The following is a 26,554-nucleotide window of genomic DNA, read 5'->3' as shown; positions in this document are numbered from 1 at the left end:
ATCCAGATTCCCAAATTTGACATTTTTAAAAATATGTTCAGATCTTTGGAGCTAGTATGTTTTGTGGCCCCAATGTGTATAGATTAATGACACTGCATCCCCAAATTGTGCCACTCTTTGTATCATAATTATCAGGTAAAAATATATTTTTTTCTTTATTCTTAATATTTTCTGGAATTCTGTCATTGGGAAATTCTTTCCCCCCAAAAGATGTGCCTTTAAAAGCCTATCTTTTAAAATACCATTCATTTTTGGCAAAAAATCCTGACTACAAGCAGGCAAATATTTAAAAATATACAAAAGCACTGTGTCAATTCCTATTTGCACTGCCCATGTTTCTCAGAGCAAACCTACCCTAAGTGCACTTTAGCTCTGAAATTAGACAAATTTGATAAAAATAAAGATGATTCTATTCTTTATGAAATAAGACAAATTATGCTTTGGGAGAATATAATTTTCTATAAAGTATAAAATGTTTTAATATTTATATCTTATAATAAAACCATGACATGTTTATAAACACTATCAAGCATTTTTACAACGGGGCCACCACTGACACGGGAAACGCAATAAATATCCACGGACACACTGAGTATGAAATATACATCTTGATTTTATAATCGTGTGTGCTTTATTTTTTACACAAATGGAATGGAAGTGTTGAATATTTACACTTAACAGGAGTGTAAGCTGTGCAGTGTCTCTGTAAACTCCAGCCCAGGCAAGGAGTAATCCCCCCTCCCTCCCCTCCTGTACTACAGCTCAGTGGAGAAACATCCTGTCAGAGAGAAGCACAAAATTGTCATATTCAAAGGATCTAACAGGTACAACCTGGTGCACTCAAAAGTTAAGACACACTTAGAAAACACAAATTCAAAAGGGAGAGAAGAAAAGTTTGCCATCCATTGGGAGTCAACCTTCCCACTTGGTTTGTCTGTTCTCAGGAATTGCTAGGGAGATACTGTACTCTACTCTTTTAGCTCATTTTGTCTAAACTGTCCTCCTGTCTTAGGTTGTCCTCAGCTGCTACAAGAAACTGCACAGCTGTACAAGAAATGATTTCCAAAGCACAGGTTTCAGTGAGGAAGGATATTTACAGACTGGAGTGTGTGTGTGAGTTTCCAACCACATTCATTCATACCTAATGTAATATGTGTATACATGATATGCATATCACATAGACCATACATACACATAAGTAAAAGGTATATCCACAGAGTTCTGTAGGGAGTCTCCTGGAAAATTGGTTGTCACAGGAGCTACTCCACATGCTTTAAGGGAGTTGATCCTTTTTTTTTTTTTCCCTAGAAGTGACAAATTCGTATGATAAATTTAAGAACTAGCCTGAGTCCTTGGCTTAATTTTTTTTTTTTTTTTGGTAGGAATTTTAGGCAGGACCAAGACAGGAAAGAAAAAGTTGTCATTTTACCAGCAAGTCCATTCAATCTCACCGGAGCAATCACCAGCTGAAAAGCAGAGGGGGCTTCACATGAAAATGGGAAAAAGAAAGTAGGAGGAAAAAATCATCTCTCTCCAAACCAAGGCGATGACATGGCTTCAATGAGAAGGAAGAGGTTTGCTGTCAGAATAATTGTTGGGGCCAGAGTCTGCCTTTACTGAAAGGAAGTGTCCTCAGAGACTCGGGGTGGTCTTGGGAGTGAGCTCGTGTAGGACTAGGGTTCAGGCAGAGGTACCCAGGCGCTGGCAGGGCCCACAGCACATGCATCATCGCTGCCAGGGCAGCGGTGCAGGCTGGCTCTGGGAGGCACGCTGGAGTTGGCTCCAGGTCAGGGCCTCACACTCAGCTTTGCTTTCTGGGCTGAGTAGGAAAAATGGTGACCCCAAGTATATGTGTCATTAGTCCAGTGTATGGACTTGCTATCTGAAGCAGCCATAAGCCCTTTATAGGACAGAAAAATTAAGGAAGAGGGTGTAGGAGAAGAGTTGATCAGAGATGTGATGAGAGGAGAGGACAGGAAAGGTATAAAAAGGGCATTGAGAGAGAGACTAAAGGAGAGGTGGACAAAGAACAGGGAGGGAGTGAAGGAGGGTTATAGGACAAGATCAGTGGCTTCAAGAAGCCAGGAAAAAACAAAGAGGGATGGGATGAGATAGGAAGAGGTGAGCACTGGGAAAGAATGAGGAAAGGGAAAATAAAAAGCAAGAACCAGAGATGCAGAAAGCTTTCCCTTGGCTCAGCGTCCAGAAGGGCTGGCAGTAGGATCTAAGACAGCTCACAGAGGCACCCGAGTGCAGCTTTGTAAAGATGGGCTTGCTAAGCAGATAGAGCCAATCCAAGAATTTGGGGCTGGGAGAAAGGCCTGAAAATAAATGGCCAAGAAATCCTGCAGGAGGAAAGCAAAAAAACCAAATGCCCCAGCAATTGGCTGACAAATGGGATTTTGATTTTGGTAGAGCTGAGACCCCCGTGGTGCTACACATTGTACCAGAGCATGAAAAATAGCACCAGTGACACGATCTGGCACTTTTCTGAAAGGGCCCAGCATATGAAGGTGACATTGCGCCCCCAGCAAGCCTTCAGATTGGAGAGAGCTCCGGACAAAGTTTGCAATGTTAGCACCAGTCTGGCCCCAGGCTCCAAGTGCATTTGCACCAGATGTAATCTGGGTACCTTTCATTTCATTTCCATTCAAGTCATTAGATTTGCTGCAAAATACACCAGTTCATTGGAGCCATAGAGACCTCAACATTGGGAAGCGCAAGACAACACAACAAATGGAGGTGTAAATTCTATAGGAAAAGACCCTCTCACCAATTCGCTTGGTGATTTTTCAAGCAAATATATATGTATATCTATATTTATATAAATCTACATAAAAAATCAGTGCAAATGCCAATTCTAATCTGGAAGCATCTACACTAGGAAAATAAATATATTACTACAAAACCAAGGGTTGGTGGTTCAATTTGATTGTACTCAGCCACAGCAATACTATTAAATGGAAAGCACATCACACGACCCAAGAAAACATCTACTCATTAATGACAGTCCTCTAAATAAATGGTTGCATGCTCAGTTGAGAAACCAAAGAAGTTATCATGGTGGCCTAAAAATAGAGCTGGGATCAGGAATGGCATTCTGGTGGCAGAAAACTTTTGGGAGCAATAATGATGAAAGTTGGCCTTGACCTGAAACTGGAGAGTTGCAGATATGAACACATCTTTAACATTTTGAGCACTCTAAGGATGTCTCTGGAAATTTAACTTTCAACAGAGGGAAAATGCATTGCTAGCCCTTCCATTGGCAAAGGCAGCCTCTATAGGTAGATGCATAATTTTGCATTTTTGTGTTTGTTTTGGTGACTGCAGCCTGGCAGACAATGGCATTTAGTGTAAGATGAACAACCCTTGTTTTTGGAAAGAGACTCTCATTTTTGAGCTCCAGTGTTCTTACTGTGAAGAAGCCCCATCACTCTGATGACTCTATCTTTTGCTCTCCCACCCCAGCCTACATGCTGGTTTGCTGCACAGTGTGGCAGAATCCCTGCCAGGTCTTGATGTACCCCAGAAATAAGGCGATGGGGCTTAATCTGGGCATGCACAGAACCCAGAGTTGAGTGGTTATTAATATCACTGAAAAGTCTCTCTCTAAATACCTTAGGCAAAACCAACGCTGATGTCACCATCAGCTCTAAAGTGGGAAACAAACTCTTCTGTTTCAGTTTATAGGCTTTGGGAGGTTTCTTTTTTAAAATCATCATTATAATTATTAAAAAATAAACTTGGTCCAGGTGCATCCCCAAGGAAGGCAGTTCAATTGGTTGAGCTCAAAGTCATAATTGTCTTTCCTTGTGGTTCTCTTTGTCCTATATACTGAAACAAAAAAGCCTGAACCCCTCACCCCTCCAACCAGACACTTACTTCTCTCTTCCTCAAAGAAATAGTGCATATTGGGACAGATCTCCCCATGGTTCTAACACCAACTCTGGCTGTTACAAAACTCTAAATTACTCTGTGCAACAACAAAAAAAAGAATAATTCTAATTACTCATGGCTGGCCAGAATATTAAATGGTCCTTTAAGTAACCAAGTAAGCAAGTAACTAGGAACAAAGTTATTCAACTATTTGCATGGTGGGCCCAGGTTATTTAACTAGAGAAAAGCAAGAATTCCCTTTAGATCATTTGCTTGAGTTTTTCCTCTGAAAAGCCATCAGTTAAAAAGTATATTAACCAAATATCTTCTAAAAATATCCATAAGGGCAACTCATTAAGGGATGTGCTCCATAAGAGTGTATCACTAGTGTGCAAGGGAGATCATGGGAGGTAAGTGAGGGAGAAGTCAGACTTGGAAGGAACTCAGATGCTCTTAATGGATCATTGGCAACAAAAGGGAGAGTGCAACTTCCAGTTCTTGAATTTGATCATCTGCTGATAATGCATACATTTAGTCTTTCAATTAATTAGTCTTTACAAAATATTTCACAAAACTTTTTTAACCTATAGAAATTCGTTTCTATACATTTAATATATTTTATTGTATAAATTATTCTCATCTGTAGTGCCTTCTTTCAGTTTATAAATGGCAAAATAGACAATCAACAATCATAAAGCTAATCCCAGGTGGAATCCCCTCCTCTCATAAGGTTAGTCCTCCATACACTTGTGAATTTTATGAAATGCTTGTCTTTGCAGATGCCAGTCAAGAAAACTATACAATTATCCTTCCCTGATAGTATGTCGTCTCCAGAGGGACTCCTTTCTTTTATTCCTTCTTTATTTCCTTTGCTTGTTAAGAAATCAAAGGATGTGCATAGTTATAAAACTCGAAGAATACCAATTACAGATGTGGGAAATGGGAAGATTGGTGAGGTTCAAGTGCTGGCAACTTTTCTTTAAAGCAAAAAAACACAAAGAGCTCAGCAGCTAAATCAGCTCTGGACATCTGCTGGGGTGAGGAGGCTGCCCATCTCTTGGGCAGAAAGCCTGTCAGAGGTTCATCCCTACACCTGGTACTTTGAGCAAACCAAAGCCTTCCTGCATTCTGCAGTGTCCTTTCTGTCCCACCCTTTGGCCCCTCCGTTTCCTTCATGGCTTCACACAGTTTGTGTTGTACATTCATAAGAATTCACATTGACTGCAAAAACATAAATGCAACAAAAACATAAAAGCCTCCAAGTAGTATATTATATATATTTTGTTCTTCTAAATGCTCTTCTGTCATCAGAGGCGCAGTAGCTAATTTATAACTTTTCCTTTGAGGGAATCCAGATGAAAGGCCCAGATTGCTCTTCAATTACAAGCTTGCATTGGTTATATATATCTTCTAAGGTGTCTCCTTGGACAATAGCTGTAACAAAAGTAAACATGCCCAAAGTTAGAAATCAGCCCCTGGTGGTGAAGACCAATCATTACTTAAACAACAGAAACTCATATCAGTGACAGACAAGTCAGCAGGAAGCTTAAAGGTCACTTTTCACAAGTAAGACAAAGCAGAAGATTAACATAAGCAGGGTCCATTAATGATTTATAAAATGCTTTCAATGCATGTATTCAATGCATCAGAGTTTTCGCACCGGCAGCATCTCTGTTTGTAGGTCTGGACAGTGAATCATTCATTTATTTAACAGATATTTTATGGATGCCTACTCTGAGCTAGCCACTGAATTGAGATATTGATCAATTTTCAGATTGAGAGCTCCCTGTTTAGCAAGGAGAGCTGCTGGCCTTAGAGTCTCTCTATTTTACTTACTTTGGCAGAGACAGAAATCCAGGCATTTTAGACACAGAGGAAATAATAAGGGTATGGGAGGAACTGTAGTTAACTTCTCTGGCCCTCAAAATACTTAACAGGAAACCCCATTTATTCTCTGATTAATCTGATAAAATGAGATGTTTACCAGTTAAGGCCACTATTTACAAGAAACACACAAGAGGAAACATATACTGCTAAAACTATGAATTACCTAAAACATCAAGTCACTCAGAGCAGTTTTAAGCACATTTTATTATGTCCTTTGAACAAAAACTATTTTCTATTTAGATCTCCAAAACATCTGAACTATCCATATGACACTGGGGCTTAAATATAAAATGGTACTGAAATATGACTTCAGTCTTCAAAAACAACCCTCAGAACTTAGTAATTACAATATTTTATTCCTGAATATAAACCAATGATCAGAATGTACATTGCTTGACTTGATTTCCCTATTTGGATGTTCTTTCAGGAAGAAACATGACTTACAGTTTAGTTACTGACAGAAACTTTACTTAATATTATGCAATCAAAAATATTTGCAAACTGCTGTGCCACTGGCACTTTCCACATTCTGAATAAGACAAATAAAATAAAATAAAATAAAACATCTAATCCCATACCATGTAATTGAGGAGGAAAATTCTTGTTTTTAAACCGCTGAGAATTACTTGTTAGGCCAATTGCAGTTTGATTACTGTCTGGGTTTAATCAGTGTTTCATGAAAGTACATAAGAATAGAGAACTAAGGATATCCAGAAGAAGAAATTCTTCCTCTATTCCCAAACTCCATGTTTCCAAAGAAATAATTAAGAAGAAGAAAAAAAGTTTTGCACTGAGACTTGACACAGAATTAGCTAAAACACAGGGCAGGGTTTTGAGCATGTTGTTCAAGTGCTGCTGATGGGGAGACAGAGCCACAGGTCATGAGGGCAGAGAATGAAGGACTCTGAGACTGCTTCTCGAGAATGACTGCTTTGGACACTGCCCAGTTTGGCCCCTGCCCAGTTTTGTCCCAAGAGTTTTTTTCCCCCAAATTTCAGATGCCATTAGGAAGATAGTTTAATGAGGTTATCAATGCCTCAAGTCTCCTTAATAGGAGGAGATAGTTCAGGGGCATCTGCCACTCAAGGTTTTGGTTAGGGCCGGGGGGAAGCTGGGAGCTGGCTGCTGGTGATCTCAGAGGAGGGAGAACCCAGAATCCTGAATCAAATGGGTGAAGCAGAGAGTGCCTTTCTATGTATAAATTAGTTATTAGAGATGCTCAACAGGATGGTTTTAGGGCCCAGGTTCACCAGGCCTGGAACCCTCTCTATGCAAAATGTCAGACAATTTATCTCCTTCCTTATAGTACCAGGATGAGGGGAACTTACCTGTAAAATATTCTCCAAATTCTTGTTCTAGCTTAATTGCTCGATCATAGGTTTTCTTGGCTTGCTCCTCTGTCAGACGCTTATTCATCTCCCTGGTAAATGAGGGTTTGAAATTAGGACACAAAGAGAATAAACCAAGTTTCCAAAAATTAAAATGTATGGCAAGAAAGAAGCCTACAGAAAGCATAGTTCAATCTTAGCAGTAGCTTCCTAGACTTCCTCTGACACTCCTCTTTGCTGGACTCATTTCAGCCACAAGGGCTCCTGGCCAAGGATCCACTCTCTGGAGGGAAGTCTTTTGGCCCTGCAAAAGACTGAAGTGGAGTCCTGAGGTAGAAGGCTTTGCGGTCACTGGTTGCTCTTCTGTATCCTGAAGTCCTCTATCCTGGGGTTAAATTTTCTCCTTGTCAGGTTTTAGAGGATTTAAATAAAGTGCTCATTGGTCTCTTGAGGCTTCCTCATCTTCCTTCAGAGTATACTGTCCTACTTCATCTAGACCCTCATTGGATATGATTTTTAAACCCAAACTTCCCTGGTCACACTTTGTTGGCCTTCGCTCCAGTATACCTCAGTCTTTCTAAAATGTGGGACATAGAATGAAAGGAACTTTTTCAAGGGTGGTCAGAGTTGGGAGAGGTGGAGGGCAGAAAAATGTGTTTTTGCCTCTGGCCCTCCTCACCACTGAGAGAAATCAATTTGATTGTTCTTGGGTCCCGACTTTCCAAAAGGCTTTGATTTCTTGCCTTCTACATCCCCCTTAAGGGCTGCTGTTCATTCGAAAATGTGGAGTGAGAAACATGATACTTCCAAAGAATTATAGAAAATAGGGAAGACCCCATAGGTATCTGTATCTCTCAGGGCAAAAGGGTGTCTGCAGCTCTCACTACTCAATTTCTGCAAATGTCAAGTTATGTCTATAGCAATAAGAGCCCTGAATGTCCTGTTTTTATGAATTGAAATAGACACAGAAGGGAACAAGTCAAAAGTCCTAGGACCAAAATATTTTCAAATAGATTATAATCAAGTAATTTAGTCAAATAGAGGATAGGATAGAGGAACTTGGTATAATAGAATCTGTAGTATGATTAATGGGTACAAGGTACAGTTGGATATAAGGAATAACTTCTAGTGTTCTGTAGCACAGTAGGATAAATGTGGTTGACAACAATTAATTGACTATTTCAAAATAGCAGAGAGGATTTTAAATGTTTCACATTATTAACACAAAGAAATGATGTGTGTGGTGATAGATATGCCTATTACCCTAATCTGATCATTGCACATCGTCTTCATGTGTTGAAATATTGCACCATAAATATGTACAATTACTATGTGCCAATTAAAATATTTTTCAAACAAAATAATGAGAAGAAACTTTGAGGCCTACTTTATTTCCGTTCTGGCAGAATGGGCTATAAAGGAATTATGCCTAGGATTACCTATCTTTTTCTTTCTGTTTGCCAACAACGGACTTATCATTAACTGTATGCAAATGTTGCTTAATAATTGTAAGACTATTAAACCTAATATAGTCTCAAGGACAAGTCAAGGTTAGAAGTGGGAGATTCTCTACTTTTCTCTAAAATCTAATTCGCTGATTCCTAATCAGTGGTAGCTTTTCTTAGAATGTCCTCCAGGCATTAAAAAGTCCAGTCAAATGCAAAGCCATTTCCCCAGATGCGTGTACAATTTTTGAAAGCATCACTGCCTTGCACGCCACTTAGGAAGACAGAGAGCCAGGTCTAGAACTCCTGGTCTTAGTGAATCCTTTTTGTAGTATGAGCTAAGAAGACTTGAAGCAGTCCTGGCACTCCTCCAAGGTTGTGCATTTAATAAAGAACAATTTGCAGTACGAACTTAAGCTTTATTTTTTTAAATTATAGTCAAACAGACTTTACATCTCAAACAGACTTGATATCTTTCAAAAGAGGCCGATGTGTAAAATAAAAAAAACCCTGAAGTTAGATATTAATATGGTTTTAGACATATCTGAAGGCTAAAATGTAAAGCAGAAATTTCCTGAATTCTTGTTGCTGAAGTAAACTTATTTTGTTCCAAAATGTCTGTACTCCAGAAGCTGGATATGTCACTCTGGAGTGCAGAAGATGTTAGACTAAACCAAGGGATACTCTTTAGAGAAAGAAGGTGATTTTTCTTTTTTTTTTTTTTTTTTTTTTTTGAGGGTTCTCAACTCTGATTTTATTTTATTTTTTTATTGGTTGCTCAAAACATTACAATGATCTTGACATATCATATATCATACATTTGATTCAAATGGGGTATGCTTTTTCCCAGTAAACAAGTCATGTAGCTCTGGATCTTCTTTAACTTGCTTGGTCTGTGGTAGTCTTTTCTTTTTTTTTCTTTCTTTCTGAATCTGATTTGAATTTATTTAGGTAACAGCTTAATTTATATCACTGTCCTCTAATATATGAATTAATTTTGTCTCTGTCTAAACTGCAAGTTCTTTGTTTGTTAGCATGTGGAATCAACCCTGATTCAGTACTTATTTGTTGAATGGATAAGTGAATGAATGAATAAATGGTGACCGGTAAACATAATTATGGCATAGATATAGGCAGAAGTAAACACAGGACATCATGGGGGCAAGACAGGAATAGGAGATTGGAGGTGGCAGGGTGATTGATAAGACCTGGGAAAGCATCTCATTGCTTTGTGGTAGGGGCACAAATTATGGCAGTATGATATAAAAAGAACATCTCTTTCATACATGCCCTTGATTTTATCTCTGCTGAAGTCAGCTATGTATGTGCTAATAAGTTCTGTGGTTTGATGCGGATGATGCACTTGAGAAATAATGTGTGTGATGATGTATCAATGCCTAAATGTGACAGCTGCCATGTTTTTGTTCTGGCTGACCTGGCACTCACTCCTTTCTGGGCAATGGGCAATTCATGCTAGCTTTGCTCCTGAAGTAAAAGCCTCAGAAAAGAGTGAACCGTAAACATTCAGCATTGAGTAATGAGATCACATTGGTCTGACCAGCATCACCACTGCACTCATTCCTATGAATATGGCTGCAGCACATTATGTCAGATTCACTGTCCTCATTGTGGAATCCAGCCCTCAGTATGTTTAATTTTCCCTGGTGATAAGTGGCTGTGACAGTGCCCTAAGGCAAAACTAAATAAGTCATCTGATAGTTGTGGAAGGAAGTAGTCCTACCCAGCACCAGATGGGACTCACTCCCAGCATCGCGCTGAACCCAATGTGCCACTGCTGTTGCTCCCTCAGGCCTCCTTCCCTAGGAAGCCATTTATCTCATTGTGTGTTTATGAGAAGACTTATTTTTCTTTTCTGAAATAGAACTTTAAGTTGTTTTTCTCAAGAGGTGAGGGCCATTTTTCTACTCTTCTTATTAACTTTAGTGTTACTTAAAATATTTGTGAGGCTCTTTACAGATTATGAAATCTGTGGTTGCTTAACTCTGCAATGCCCAACACAGTATCCTGCTAAAGGGGAAATTTGACACATGTTATTAGGGAAATAATATTAAGAACCACTGTTCAATCTTTAATACATACCTTTCCAAGTACCAACTATAGTTAAAGTTCTTCAGCATAATTTAATACCTAAATTCAAGGGGCTGGCCGTCGCTGACAATGACCTCACAATTTTATTTCCGAATCCTGGTAAAAACCCTTTGTCTATCTTTTATTCATGTGTCTATATTCTGCTTTTCAGATGCATTCCTGGCAATTTCTCCAGAGGCCAAGTATATATCTAACTTATATTTGCCATTTTAGCTACTGCAGTGTGCTTTGGCTCTTCATCCTCAGAGAAGACCAGAACAGTTAGCTGATATCATTGGCAAATAACTGCTTTCACCCCGTGTCTTCAGTTTTTCCATGAACATTGTTTTCAAGTATATACCCTGTGGTTCAACACCCTCTTGAGGCCCAAATAGAGGCAGTGTTTGAGCAAAAGATCTTGTAACAGACAAACCGGAATTATCTCTTGCATTCTTACAAAAGATACTTTATACATTTTATGATAAAATTACATTAATCTTTCATAATACAGCAACTTTCTATCTTTGATAATAACTACTAAATTTATTGAGCACTTAGTATATACCAAAGACTGTACACAGAGCTTTAAATTCATGACCTTGTGGCTTAACCTTTACACTAGTCCTATCAGGTATTTATTAAAGTCTAGTTTAAAGATGAAGATTAAATCTTAGGGAGATACAGTAATTTGCCCAAGGTTATATAACTGGCCACTGACAAAGCAAAGAACCAAATTCAGCCTGACCAGCGTTCAAGGCCCTGCTGTGTTCTCTTTGCTCTGACATCATTACCTCCAAAAAGCTTCACTTCTGTATGGGAGTTGCCTATGGTGATTTTTTTTATAGTTACAGCATAAATATTGCCCAATCTGATTACTAGTTTTTGAAGGAAGGAATTTTATACACATTTTGGAAAAAAATTGAATCATACATTATCTGGTTAAGTTATAGACCTTTACTGTCATGTCACTAAGAAAACTTGTCTATGCATATGAAGTTTCTAACATCAGAATTCTTTTATAAGACAATGTAAAACACCAATGGAAAAAGTCTAAATGTTGCCTGCTCCCTCTACAAAAAATGCAGACATTTAAAAAGATTTACCTATGAATCTGCACTCAGAAGTAAGAGGCAGCTCAAAGATGACCCTCTCCTATCATTTTGAAAACTAACCAAACAAAATCCTTAAAAAATAGCAAAATGGCATTTCCCATTTGTAATTATTTGTGAAAAAGAGGTATTAACAGTTTGCTGTGCAATACAGAACAGGGAGTTAGTTGCATGAGGTACCCCAGAGCCCTCTACTTACATTAGAGGTTCCAGAGACTTGGGCTTTATGAAGATGGCAATAGGATAGAGCTGGGCAACTTGTAATCGCTTGATAGCATTTCCTGATACGTCAAGGATACAGTGTTTGCCCTGGTAGAAAGAAGAAAAATAAGGAGTGAATTCTGAAAAAGTGGTCATAATCCAACAAAATGAAAATAATGCATGTGTGTTTTAGAAGAAGGTATGGGATGCAATAGGTAAAAAAAGAAAAAAGATTGCTAGAAAGAGTACATGAAAGTTGATATATAGGGTAACCACTGAATGCTTGTGATAATTAATATTCATTAACCCCTTTACTAAGTGTCCACCACTGAACTAGATATTTTACATGTATTCTCAGTGAACTTTATTTTCTTCCACAAATACAGAATGCACTGCACAAAGAAGATGTGTAATAATATGTTAGGTAATTAAGTCCATTCCCATGAAGCTTATAAAACATCCCTGAAAAAAATTATCAAGAAATCCTCATCTATGAGATAGCAACTCTATTTTACGGAAGAGAAGATGAAGACAGAACTTTCAACTTGCCAAAAAGTTCAGTGCTAGGAGGACTCAAACTCAAGCCTTAAGTACTGATAGAATCATTGATTGGAATAGACACTTCATTGTCATACCCTGACCAATGTTAAATTTGGAAGAATGGTAATCACTTGAATTTAGAACAATTCCCTAAACATTTGCTAAATGCTTACATGTATCCAGTCCTTAATATGTTCAGTTTAGAGAGAACCGACAAAAAAGTTACCTTAAAAGTTATATGGTTAAATGATGAAAGAGAATCTAACAGAGGGTATAAAAATTTCTAGTTTGTTAACAAAAACCTGATGACATTATAGCACACCTCATTTAACATGGATTTCACTGTAATGAGTACTCTGAGCAAGGAACTGCTTTATAAAGTATTTCTGGAAAAGTAGATGTAAATTTGCCATTTAATATTCTACCTCCTAGGAAGAAATGGCCTTATTACCCCAAGGCTAGAAGAACTTTATACAAGCAGAGAAAAAAATCATGTTATAAAAATTGGGACAGTCCTAGATCAATAATAGGAGATAAAAACAATTTACAATATCCATGCGAAAATAAACAGAGTTCAGGTATTCACTGGACTTTATTACGTAAGCAATAAATTCCAATTTTGCTATTTGTGAAGTGCAACAGTAATATAAAAGGTATAAATGCTGTTTGATTACTCACTGAACAGCACATTTTAAGTTAAAGGTGGTATCTACAAGTTCAAAGAGGAAAACAGTTGCAATTTTCTAGACACTGATGAGAACCAGTATCCATATAATGCTGATAGAACCTACCCTTTTCAGAGAGGAAAATAGACTCATCTTTTTTGTATATTTCCCTTTTATTAACATAAATTAATTAAACATATTAAAGAAATTTAGTGTGATATTTCCATACATGCCTACATAGTGCACTGATCAAATAAATCAAACTACCATTACCCACCCTCCACCAACCCCATGTCCTTCTTTGTACCTAGTAATCAGTATCTTACTTTCAGGTTAACTTATTTTTAGCTTCCACATGAGAGAGAGAGAGAGAACATGAAGTACTTGTCTTTTGGTATCTGTCCTCTTTCCTCTTCTTCTATCTATTTTGCTGCAAATAACAGGAGATCATTCTTCCTTATGGCTTAATAATACTTCATATATGCATTTTCATTATCTGTTCAACTGTTGATGGGCACCTATGTTCATTTTGTATATTAGCTATTGTGAATAGGTTCCCCTATAAACATGGTCATGCAGATTTCATTTTCTTTGGATGTATACCAGAAGTGAGCTACTGCCTCAACAGTATGGAGGTTCCTCAAAAAACTTAAACAATGTATTAGTGTTCCTTTTTCTCCATGTTCTCAGCAGTATTTGTTACATTTTATTCTTTGATGATAGCCAAACCTGCTTATATTATGGTGCCTGTGAAGCAGAAAGAAAGCAAGGGAAGGGGTCAGGACCAAATATACCTTTCCAGGGCATATACCCAGTGACCTACGTCAACCAACTAGGTCCCACCTCCTACAGTTTGTACCACCTCTCAATAATGCCATCAAATTATGAGACTATCAGTGGATTAAAACACTGAAGAGAAGAGAGCCTATGGGATCTAATTATTTCCCCAAAGCCCTACTTCTATTTAACATTACTGCAAAGCCTATAACACATGGGCCTTTGTGGGACTTTGTAGATCCAAAGCATAATACCCATTTTTTAAAACAAATCAGAGCATTTTGTTTTAGTTTTTTACTTATTTCAAATATTAACCCTGGTCACATTGAATAGTTGGTGGATATTTTCTCCCATTCTGTAGGTTATTCCTCCACTCTTTTTTGTGATGCTGGGGATTGAACCTAGGACCTTGTTCATGTGAGGCAAGCACTCTACCAATTGAGCTACATCCCCAGCTCTATTTGTTCATTCTTGATTGTTTCCTTTGCTGTGCAGTAGGTTTTAGTTTGATTTAATTCTATTTGTCAATTTTTGCTTTGGTTTCCTGTGCTTTTGAGGGCCTATCCAGAAAATCATTGCCTTTACCAGTGTCTTGAAGTGCTTACTTTTAGTGGTTTAAGTTTCAGATCTTAGATTTAAACCTTTATCTATCTTGAGTTTGTTTTTGTATATGGTGACAGTTTCAGTATTTTGCACATGGATATCCAGTTTTCCAAGCACCATTTAGTGAAGAGGCTGTTCCTGCCTCAGCCTTTCAAGTTGCTGAGACTATGGGCATGTACCCACATATTCAACTTGATTTGCTAGTTTTTTTGTTGAGAATTTTTGCAACTATGATTCATCAGGAATATTGTAATTTTCTTTTTCTTTTGTATCCTTGTCTGTTTTTTGCAACAGGGTAATTCTGACCTCATCTGAGTGTGGAAAGTTTCCCTCTCAAGTCTATGGAATAGATTAAGAAGAATTGGCATTTGTTATTTAAATTTTGGTAAAATTTAACAGTGAAGCCCGTGAAGTCCTGGCTTTCCTTTGTATAAGGGAAGGCTTTCCTTTAAACCAATTCTATATAACTACTGGATTTATTCAGGATTTTATATGCTCATGGTTCAATTTTGATATACCACATATATCCAGAAATTTATCCATATCTTCTGGGGTTTTTAATTTGTTAGCATATGGTTTTTCATAATAATCCTTAATGATCTTCTGTATTTCTCTGGTATTGGTTATAATGTTTTCTTTTCCATTTCTGCTTTTATTTATTTGGCCCTTCTCTCTTTTTTTCCTAGGTTAATTCAGCTAACATTTTGTAAATGTTATTTATATTTTCAAAAAACCAATTCTATTTTATTGAACTTTTGTATTTTTTATAGTCTCTGTGTCATTTATTTCCCCGCTGATCTTTTTTATTTCTTTCTGTCTATTAATTTTGGATTTTGTTTATTCTTGCTCTTCTAAGTCCTATATCTAAGAGATATAGCGTTAGGTTGCTTACTTGAAATTTTAGTTTATATTTTTAAAATGTAGATATTCATTGCTAGGAACTTCCTACTTAGTACTACTTTAGTTGCATCCCACAAGTTTTGGTATGCTGTATTTCCATTTTTACTTGTTTTGAGTAATTAAAAAAAATTCCTTTCTTCCTTTCTCAATGACTCCCTGTTCAAATCTGTGTTGTTCAGTTTCTATATATTTATGTAATTTCTAAAATTTCTTTTGTAGATGATTTCCAGTTTTATTCCATTATAATCAGAAAAGATATAGGGTATGATTTAAATTTTCTTGACTCTGTTAAGACTTGTTTTGTGTCATATATGGTGGATTCTAGAGAAGTTTCAACAGGCTGATAAAAAGAATGTCTATTCTACATTGTTGAATAGAAATGTTCTTTAAATTATGTTTTGTCTTTTTGATTTATGGTGTACTTTAAGTCTGTTTCTTTGATGTTTTGTCTGGATGTACATTGGAAATAGAAGGGTGTTGGAATCCTTCACTATTATTGTTTTAGATCCTTTCTCTTTGTTTAGGTTTAATAGTGTTTGTCTTATAAAGTTGGGTTCTCTGAAATTAGATGCATATAGATTTATAATCATAATTTCTTCATAAATTTATCTCTTAATCATTATGAAGTGCCCTTCTTTATCTCTTCTTAGTTTTTTCTTTAAGTCTATTTTGCTGGAAATATGTGTAACTATTCCTGCTCATTTTAGATTTTCATTGCTTGGAGTACTATTTTCTATCCTTCCATTTTCAGTCTCTGTGTGTCATTACTTGTGAAGTCAGTTTCTTATAGGCAACATGTTTTTCTTCCTTTTTTTTACATTAATTCAACCAATCTGTACTTTTAATTGGAGAATTTAGTTTGTTGCATTTAAGGTTATCATTGGTAGGTAAGGACTTATTCCTATCATTTTTAAAAAAAATTCTTCTAGTTGTTTTGAATAGTCTCTATTCTTTCTTCCTCTCTTGTTCATCTTTGTGGTTTAATGGTTTATTCTATTGATAGTATTGGGTTCTTTTTCACTTCTCTTTTGTGTTTCAACTCTTCTAGTGGGATTTATAATTTTTAGATGCTTTCATGATGGTAGTTATCTTTCTTTCACTTGTGGATATAGGACTCTCTTACTTATCTTTTGTAAAGTTAATTTGATCATCATGAATTTCCTCAGTTTTTGCTTGTCTTGGCAGGTATTTATTTCTTCTTCATTTCTGAAGGATAGCCTTAGTAGATATGGTGGGTTGGCAGTTATTTTCTTTAAGGACTTAGAATATGTCATTCCATTCCTCCTTGGACTACAGAGTTTCTATTTCTAACAGGAATCTACAGTTAGTATAATACAACTTAAATATAACTTTATGCTTTGTCTTGCAGATTTTAGAATTTTTCTTTGTCTTGTACCCTTGATAGTATAATCATAATATGCTGTGGTAAATATACTTTCTGGTCATGTCTGTTGGGGTCCCATAAGTCTCCTATATATGAGTGTTCATATCTTTCTCCAAATTAGGGAAATTTTCTGTTATTATTTCATTGAATAGGTTTTCTATTATCTTAGATTTTTTTCCTATGACCTTCACTTTTGAGTAACCTCCACAATGTAGATGTTTGTACATTTAATGAGGCTTGTAGGTCTGTAATACTCTTCTTCTTTTTAATTTTTTTTTTCTGACTGGAACCTGTCTTCAAATTTAGATATTCTTTCTTCTGCTTGATCTAGTCTGATTTTGAGGCTTTCAATTGTATTTTTTTATTTGATTTGTTGAGCTCTTAATTTCCCAGATTTCTATTTAGTTATTTTTCAGAATGTCTCTTTACTGCATATCTCATTTATATCCTGTGTTGTCTTCCTAATTTCATTTAATGGTTCGTCTATTCTCTTTGATCTCATTGAACATTTTGCAGTCACTCTTTAAAATTCTTTATGAGGCATTTCACTCATTTTGATTTCTTTGCTATCTGTTGCTAGAAAATTATTATGTTCTTTTGGAGGTGTCATATTTCCTTGTGCTTTTATATATATTTTTTATGTTGAGATTTGTGCATCTATTGTATCAAATTTCTTTACTAATTTTATGGAGTGACCTACTTAGCAGCTTTATCCTGAAGCTGGATCATGGGGTGTTGTTTTGTTAGGCAATGTTGGCTTTAATTCTAGCTGGGTAGCATAGTGACTCCCCCTGTAGCTTCTTTGGCTGTAAATAATGACTTCGTCACAATGTGTACCTTGGGGGAGTCAGAGAGACTCATTCATTATTTCTGCAGGCCACATAAGAATGAAGATACTCCAGTGGTTCAGGCAGTTGTAGTGCAGACAGCAGTGGGTGTGGGGTGTTCTCTGTGTGCCTGCTTCTGTGACGGGAGTGGTGGCTCCCATCATGCCACAAGAATTTCCTCAGGTATTTTTAATGTTAACTCTGTTACTAGCAAGAGCCCTTGGCACTGGTGGCTCCAGCATGGTGAAAGGCTCAGTACATTTTTCTTACAATTACTCAGTGGTGTGAGAACTGGGGAGAGGCATTGGTGGGAAATGCAGCACCTGCTCTGTGGCACTCAGCCAGTCTGGACAGCACTGTGTGGTCAACCCAGATGCAGTAGCAGGCAGCACTGGAAATGGTGTATGTGTTATGGCAGCAGGAACCCTGGTGTTCTTGTGCTTCAGTGACTGTGCTGCCTGGGGAGTAGGAACTCAACTGGAGCTGGGCGAAGTTCCTCTGGGAACTTGGCCATGCATGCCAATGGGTGGGACAGTAGCTGGGGCTTTTCTACATCCTGAACTCCTTCAGCTGTAGTGCCTGCCCAGGAACAAGTGGGAGTGGGACATGAATGTAGCTAGGTGAAGTTGCTCTTGATCCTCCCCACCTTGCATGTTCAAGGGTAAGGAGATAGCTGATGTAGTAGAGTCACTCAAGAACCCCTCAACATGTCCCTGTGGGCAAGGTAGCAGTGAGAATCATGGTGTTCCCTTCTCACTCTGTCAGAAACAATTGCCTAAATGCTGCACAGAGGGCAGGGATGGAAGAAACCATTTGGGAATCTGCTTTCAGTCCTGGAACTTGCACAAAACCACACACTGATGGATGTGCACTTGGTCTCAGAGAACAGGCCTCCTGATCTCCTGACTGTTGAGGGTGGAACCCTCTATTCCCCTCCATGTCACAATACCTATATATCCTACAGTGCAGGACCCAGTGAGCTTGCATCAGAGCTGCTGGACCAAGTTGGAGCCAGGGACAGTGTGTACCCTGGCTATGGAACTGGGGGTTGCAGTTGTCAGAGTGTTGTAATTTTCTTTTTATGCTGTTGTCCCAGGTCTCTGAATCTTATAAGGTTCCAATCTCTCTCTTGCTGATTTCCAGTATTCTCCTTCCTTTGCTCACCTTGAAATGCAGCTATATATCTGTTACTTTCATTGTTCTTTGTGGAGAAAGAAAACAAAGTTGGCCACCTATATTTAGCCATCTTTTCATCTTAGAAAAATTTGTTTGACTTTTTATTAGTACATCAAAAGGGTGGAAAGCGTCACATCAAACCCAACCAACCTGACAAACATTTTCTGACTTTGCTTCTTTGTGTTTATAGGAGATGGCATCTCTGTATAGGCACATTCTAAAGCCCCATTCAAGTATCTTCCTATCCTCTTCTCTCAAACATTCTCCTATTTTCCCTGCTTCTGAAATGGTCAGGAAGAAGGGAATGACAACACTGACACTTTCTCTAAATTGAAACTTTTCTGATATATCTCCCCCTCCAACATGAAGATAGCAAGTTTTGAGATGGGGGGGCGGGAGAGGGAGAAAAGGAGAAATAGAGAAGTAAATCCTTTGGACACAACTAGGTAACCAAAAGTAACAAAGGTTTTATTTATTATCCTTAAAGGTTTTATTTATTAGGGTCTCAGAGAGTCAAGAATAAACTGAGGCCCCATAAACTTACGGCTGTTAACTAGCTTTATAGATCCTCTGTTCTCTCCCCTTTCCATGTAGTTAGAATACTTTATTGAGATTATAATATAGATTAATGACATTGCTCTAAGGTGATTCTCTCCTTGGAAACCTTAAAAGGAACATTTAATCAAAGTTTTTCAACTGCAATCAGGAAAGAGTAATGATTAAAAAAAAAGACACAGTTTGCCACCTAGATATACTCTTGTGGAGAGTTATAAGGAGATTGGCAAACGTACCCTTTCTGCTACAAATCTCACAGACTGCACACTGGTTCCATATAAATTGTCATTGTACTGGCCAGCTTCTATAAATTTGTGCTCTTGAATATCTTTCTCCATTTGTTCTCTGGAAATGACAAAGTGATAGTCTCTCCCATCCACTTCATAGTCACGCTTCGGCCTTGTAGTATCTTTACAAAATAAGAAATAAAAAAAATTAAGGCACATTTATTTTTATAAGCTTCCTTTCCACCACCTATTTTTCTCTACCATGCCCCCACATAGATACATAAACATATGTAATATGATGAACTATGACATGGTAACAGGTACCAGTCTTAACCTCCTACCACAAAAAATTATAAAACTTAACATGGAACAACTGTTTTCAGGCACCAATTAACAGTGAAGAACTGTAATTTTGAGAGAATAAAAATATATGAGGGAAACTGTACATTCACTACACCTCTCTACCTAGGGGTCCTTTCCACTTGGAAAGTATAGAGGTCACACAGGGTTAGGAGACACTGGAGTTCAGCCAGAATTGGGCATTTGATTGAAACCCCAGAAAGGCCACATTCTGGAATGCTACCCTAGACTTACTCTAGACCCATCTTTACAAAGTCTAAAGCCAAGTTGCAGCTGGAACAAACTGTTTTGGCAGTTGCTTTCCAGAACAAATATATTACATGAAGGAAGATAACAAAATCTGATTCCCAGCAATACACCACTGTAGTGTCTGACACAAAATAAAAATTATGAGATAAGCAAAGAAATAAAGTCATGTAACTAGGAGAAAAAACATTGTCATACAGTTATAATGTGTTCAGGGATTTAAAAAATATGTGTAATAAGAGAATCACAGTACAGGTGGGACAAAAAGTCAGTAAGTCTAACCACTGCACTTACATGTTTTGGAAAGAGAGGAAAGCGATAGATAGCGATATGACTTAAAAAAGTTAAAATATATCTAAAAATATCTAAAGTTTTACTCAGTTATTTTCTAAGAATCTATGTTAAAAGTGATTGAAACTTCAGATACAGTTTTAACCCTAAAGATATTAATTATATTAATTTGTAAATAATGGTTTTATAGTTCGATTATAAATTCAGTGATGAAAAATAGAGAAAACCCAAAGTATCCATAAATGAAGAATGATTAATTATGACATACTAATCATTAAAATAGTTACATAAAATTTTAAATAATGTCAAAAACCCATCTATCATATGAAAAAACATATGTAATGGAAGAAATAATATAGCCGTGATGTTATTTCTGGATGTTATGGGGCATTCTGTGTACTTTTTACTTTCTTGTTTAAGTTTCTTTTTTGCATTTTTCAAGTTTTGTACAATGAACATGCACGCTGTGCTATTAATGAAAAAAGTAGCATGTGTGACGTGAAGGGGAAATGGACGAAGTGCATAAGAACTTTGTTTTATTTCTCTCAAAAAGTGGAAGATCAATGAATCAAAATGCATTCTATGTCACATATACCTAATTCGAGTAAATAAATAAATAAAAAGTAGAAGGTCCAACTGGGAGCTGCTGGAATTAACGGAGGGTTTTATTTGAGCTTTTCCATCTGAAGACTTTACTGGGATATGTTCTGTGGCAGGAACTCTTCCCAAGGCTGGGAACTTCTCTGGGAACTGGCTCAGGAGATGCAGCAATCATCCTAGCTCTCTTCTGCCCATGTAATATACATGAGTCCTGCTATTCTTTAGTACTCTAGGGGAAATTTGCACTATTGAAATGTTAGAGACACTTGAAGAATGAGGGAGAAGTATTTGTTGGGATCAGATTTATGAGTTTCCTTATGTAGTAAGCTCAATTTTGCTAGTGAGCTTGTCTGCACAGAAGGTCTCTGTGCATGGGGGTGGGTGGCGAAGTGTGATGGTAGGGGGAAAAGTTATAGCAGACTGAAGCTGACAGAGCTACAGAGGGGCTAGGATACCCAATGTTTGTCAATTATGACAAAGCAGATTAAAGTCTTCAGAGGTTTTTAGGATAGAATAAAGTCTCAGACATCTTGTTTTTGTTCTCCTAAGACCTGTACTGTCAAAACTCATGGAAAGGCTATTTGATTTTGGGATTAACAAATTGTCCTAGGTCATCCTGAGAAGATTTTAATATATGACTGATTCTGATCTCCCTCATTCTATGGAATAAGATGTTATAGTGGCATTTTAATCAGTCTGTAAGAACATTCTGTGGCCTATCATAAATTCTATGCTGTTTTAAGTGCTAGGGGTTTACAGAGATCCTGCCTACCTTCTATGGGACTACAGTCAGTTTGGAGAGAACATTATCATAAACTTACCAAATAGAGAACAGCACATGGCAGCATAGATGGAAAGTGTTAGGCAGAGAATTGAGAGACAGTGCTCAGATAATGGGTAACTGGTGGTATTTGGAAAACCAGAAACTACCGGAAGAATAATATTATGTATCATAAAGAATCCAAGCTTTTTCCTGTAAAAAAGAGAAATGATACTTACGAGGCACACAGGAGCCAAATTTATCAGGAAATTCAGATATCAAGTCGTCATTGATTCGATCCTTCATGGGGCCCAGGATAATCACTGGCCGGGTATAGTTTACTGCAGATAGGGAAAAGAAGATGCAGATAAGGAGACTGACTTGGAGATCATTGAAAAATTGTCCTGCAAGGGTGATTCTTAAAGTGAAACTGCCAAACAGTAAGAACTGCCAAGGGAATAACGTTGGATCAATTACCCAACATAGGGAAATGAATGTTTACTCCTCAGGATGTTGACTGTGCCTACTGTCTGGGACTTACCCCCCCCCCCGCCCCCCTCCGAAAAGCAACTGAAGGGACTGTCAATAGGGGCTGGGGTTGTGGCTCAGCGTTGGAGCGCTTGCCTCGCACGTGTGAGGCGCTGGGTTCAATCCTCAGCACCACATAAAAATAAATAAAATAAAGGTATTGTGACCGTCTACAACTAGAACAATGTTAAAAAAAAAAAGAAAAGCATTTGGAAGAGTTTTGCTTATTCTTCATTTATGCCTACACAATGTCAAAACACTTGGGTTTAGTCAGTTGAGTGGGAGAAAGAAAGAATTCAAACCAGCTGTTTGGCCATTGTTTAAAAGCAATTGTTAGTAGTAATGACACTTTATGTTTTTATAATTTCTTTCTCTCAGCTCAAAATACTCTCTGTGCTCTGCTGGGGTTTTCCTGATTCCTTTGTATCTGGGATTCAAAGGATCTCTAAAGTTCATTTGGCAACTCTGCCCATCTGATGCTTGAATTTTCTCTGCAACATCCTTGTCAACAGCCATCAGCTTCTGTATAAATGGCCTCCAGAAAAATTAAGTCAGTTTCTCTGGGCAGCCTTCAGATAGCTCTATCTTAGGTCTGCTAGAATGTTCTCAGTACTGGGCTAACACAAGCTTCCTGGGAGGATTTAGCCTTCAGGTCTCTGGCTAGGGCTCTCTAGCCAGACACTTGGATGTGCTCCTTCCCACTAAGGGCCACTCATTTGAAGGGCTGCTCCATCCTCTTGGGAGCTGGTATTGGTCATGTTTCGCAGGGAAGTTGTTGTATGGTGATAGGGCCAAGGAAAGACAGTAGTTTAGGGGCAACTGAGTTTTTAAGCCGAGTGTATTTTCCTTAGCCGTCACTGTTTCCGTCCTTCAATTGTGTCACCTATTATGGCCTGGAAATCAGGAACCCAAGAATGCTGGGAAACTTACTTTCCTGCCTTGTGACAGGCTCATAGGAAAGAATGAGGTCTTCTTGCCCTCCTGAGAAGAAAAGAGAGGAAAATTACAGTCGACTAACAACCAGTAATTCACCAGAGCTAAAATCCCTGTTCTGAAACATAGGAAGCAGACACAGTTCAGGGTTAATTTTCCTTGCTCTCTCTCCCTGAACCATCCAAAAATTTCCTTCATCCTCATAGAATTCTTTAGCACTGTCTTAGTGTTAGGTTATCTCACAGTCATAACTCTACATAAAAACTAGCTGTGGTTCTCAGCAACAGGGTAAGGATCTGTGAGACTGCTCTCTGTCTTATGTTTCTAATGGAGTGCCATGCCACTACACCAAGCGTGACCACCTAAATTAAAGCCATTTAGTTGAAGGAAAGGGTCTATCCATCAGTTCATTGCTACCTCTTCTAAATTTTTCTTTTATTACATCTTATATTTTTGAATATTGTTTAAAAGCAAATGTCTGTTTATTTCATTTATGATGTAAAATTTCATTAGAAAATTACAAGACACTAAAGATTTTTTTCCTTAATATTAAATCATCAGGAGAATGTTGTGGGCCAATTAAAGAAGGTTAAAAATTGAGAGGAGGCCGGAAGTGAAGTTCAGTGTTGGAGTGTGTGCTTAGCTTGTGTGAGACCCTGGGTTGGATTCTCAGCAGTAGCCACCACTACCATCAACAACAACAAATTGAGAGGAGTGCCTTATATATTGGTTTGCAATTGCTGCTAAATCATGCCCTGAAACTTCAGAAAGAGAACTAAGGAAGACAATGGCGTCAAAGTGTTATCCTCTACACTTCCGTTCACTGTAAGTCTGCTGATTCAGTGTGGGTCTCAAGTCAGCAAATAACTGTGGAGAGTAAATTGGGTTTTGATAATTAGGTTTTAGTCATCTTTTTTATCCATTTGGTCAAAAATTGGTCATGGGCTTAGCTCAAGTCAGTTGCAAACCCTAAAGGGTCTGCTCCTTTATTTGTGTAAGGTCTCATACTGACTAAACTTTGGTGGGGAAATAGGTTAGGACTGTTGGATATGACTTTGTGTCTGTTAGAAGAGGTAGTGGAAGAGGAATGGGACATGATGTAGACTTTCTGAAGCCAAAGGGCTATTAACCTCATTGCTTTATATGCTCATCACCTGTGAAACATACTCAGTGTGCCAATGCCAAGTTCTCCTTCAGTAGGCCCAGCACCAAGGAAAGGTGGGTTGATTTCATGAAGTGAGGTAATATCAAAGATGGTTTTGATAATAGCAACTGCTTTGGTAAAGTGAAACAACAGGTGGGTCAAGTTGTAGAGTACAGGTGTTTTCCCTGGAGACTTGGTGGCTGTATGGTTTGTGGGCTCTTACTTTTTCAAGTGTAAGGAATGGCTACAGGCTTAAGCCACATCTGACATTTACTTCGAGGAGGGCTTCTTCTCAGGGTGCAACTGCTAGGTCCTGCTACATCCTAATGGTACAGAGAGTGGGCCAATCCTCCTCCTCAGTGGCAGCTATGTGTGGCCACCTCAGAAATTTGCAGGGGACTTTCCCATATCTGAGCAGGGGTTTGGTGCTCAATGAGTCAGATTCACAATTTTCTATATTCAGGAAAAGAATGAATCCTTCTGAATAAACTGAACTACTGAAATTTAGTCTAGGCCAAAATAAAAAAAAAAAAAGGCCATTGACTGCTAAGCTCTAGGTATCTAAAGCCTGAGGTATGTACATGTCATAAGCATTCAGAAGAGAAGTGTAAAAATTATTGGGGGAAAATGCATAGTTTTCAGGATAGAAGTGTGGTAGGATAACATTGTAATGTAAAACTATATAGAGGGTTCTTCATAAAATAACATGAGAGGAGAATCCTGATTGTGGGATAATATAAATTTCAAATACCAGGTGATATTTGAGTCTTCCCATTATTCTGGGAACTCCATAAAGGCAAATACTGAGTTTCATTTATCATTGCATCCTCAGAGCGCATTCAAGTGCTTAACGTAAAGAAAGATGTCAATGAATTCACATTCTCATTTCAGTTATGAGGAACAGAATGAGTAATGAGGCAAAAGATAGGTTCTGTTTTGTGTTTCTATCAATATGATCATTTCACTTTGGGAAATATGGTTCCTCTAAATAAACATAACATGCCATGCTTCCATATGAATCTCTTTCCAGTAGCTTTGCAAATCATTCTGATGGGACATTTAAAAATGTCTTAAATAAGCCTTAAATAAGATATTTGATATCAGTATGTATATTTGTGATTCAAAAAATCAGGGCAAAACATAGCTTTAATTAATTTATTGTGGGGGTACTGGGGATTAAACTCAGGGGCACTCAACCACTGAGCCACATCCCCAGCCCTATTTTGTATTTTATTTAGAGACAGGGTATAACTGAGTTGCTTAGTGCCTTGCTTTTGCTGAGGCTGGCTTTGAACTCACAATCCTTCTGCCTCAGCCTCCCTAGCTGCTGGGATTACAGGAGTGTGCCACTGTGCCCAGTTTGATCAATTTTTAAAGAGTTTTATAGTTTCTTGTTTATCCATCGCTCTTTAGTTTCATTCTGCAACTACGAACGGTGCTGGGTCTTGCTCAGAACAGTGGTATGGGTAGGCAGAAATGGCAGTTTACTTTATGTCAAGGTTCTTCCCAGTTCTCAAGGCCCCATACAACTAGGTACTGGGAATACCAAGGAGGCCTGCAGGGAAGCTGTGGAGGTTGGCATGACATAGTAGCTGTGAATGTAAAGTCAATTTCATTTTCAGACTCAAGAATGAAAAGCCCTGTGAGTAATGAAACATTAGATGAACAAAGAAGGGAAGTAATGAAGAAAACTCATATCACTGGCACTTTGTGGGTCTAGAGGGGCTTTCACATCCATTGGCTTCTAATTGTTGACAGTTTTTCTTAGGTAGTTGGTGCTCTGATGACCCCTATTTTACAGATGAAGAAACTGAGGCTCAGAGACATCGATGAGGCCTATTTCCTTAACTAGGATGAGGTGGAGTCAAGATTTTAAACCATATCTTGTTTTGATTGTGCTGAGTGTATCACTCTGTCTCAAAAGGGTAAGAGATGTAGAATTCCCTGTGTGTCGGGGGGGGGGGGGGGTAGAGCTTACTAAGGAACAAAGGCGAGGGAACAGAAATCAGGTCAGACACACTGAGGGGCCATAAGGTGTTCCATCTGCAAAATCGGCTCTTTTATTTAAAAGTGCTACTGTGTCATCTGCATAAAATAGTCATCC

General features: G+C 37.9%; 2 protein-coding genes across 26 annotated transcripts in view; both read right to left on the bottom strand.

Annotated features, from left to right (window-relative positions):
• The window catches only part of Ccdc90b (coiled-coil domain containing 90B), a 180,013-nt gene extending 175,669 nt beyond the window's left edge, over positions 1-4,344 (bottom strand). The window contains exon 1 of the mRNA XM_058577399.1: positions 1,114-4,344. Coding sequence (XP_058433382.1) covers positions 1,114-1,131 — 18 coding nt within the window. The 5' untranslated portion in view covers positions 1,132-4,344. The remainder of the gene's footprint in view (positions 1-1,113) is intronic.
• A 139-nt stretch (positions 4,345-4,483) lies between these two features.
• Dlg2 (discs large MAGUK scaffold protein 2) overlaps positions 4,484-26,554 on the bottom strand; it is a 2,050,987-nt gene continuing 2,028,916 nt past the window's right edge. For all 25 annotated transcript variants that reach the window (XM_058577380.1, XM_058577376.1, XM_058577381.1 and 22 more), the window contains 6 exons: positions 23,304-23,354; positions 22,085-22,186; positions 19,598-19,770; positions 11,933-12,042; positions 7,092-7,183; positions 4,484-5,310 (listed from right to left, as the gene is read on the bottom strand). In XM_058577380.1, coding sequence (XP_058433363.1) covers positions 5,204-5,310; positions 7,092-7,183; positions 11,933-12,042; positions 19,598-19,770; positions 22,085-22,186; positions 23,304-23,354 — 635 coding nt within the window. In that variant the 3' untranslated portion in view covers positions 4,484-5,203. The remainder of the gene's footprint in view (positions 5,311-7,091; positions 7,184-11,932; positions 12,043-19,597; positions 19,771-22,084; positions 22,187-23,303; positions 23,355-26,554) is intronic.

The sequence above is a fragment of the Marmota monax genome, unplaced genomic scaffold (genome assembly GCF_021218885.2).
Source record: "Marmota monax isolate L192 unplaced genomic scaffold, Marmota_monax_Labrador192_F-V1.1 WCK01_AAM20220418_F8-fsc00096, whole genome shotgun sequence".
NCBI classification, from domain to species: domain Eukaryota; kingdom Metazoa; phylum Chordata; class Mammalia; order Rodentia; family Sciuridae; genus Marmota; species Marmota monax.
This window is presented reverse-complemented; position numbering and strand designations above follow the sequence as displayed.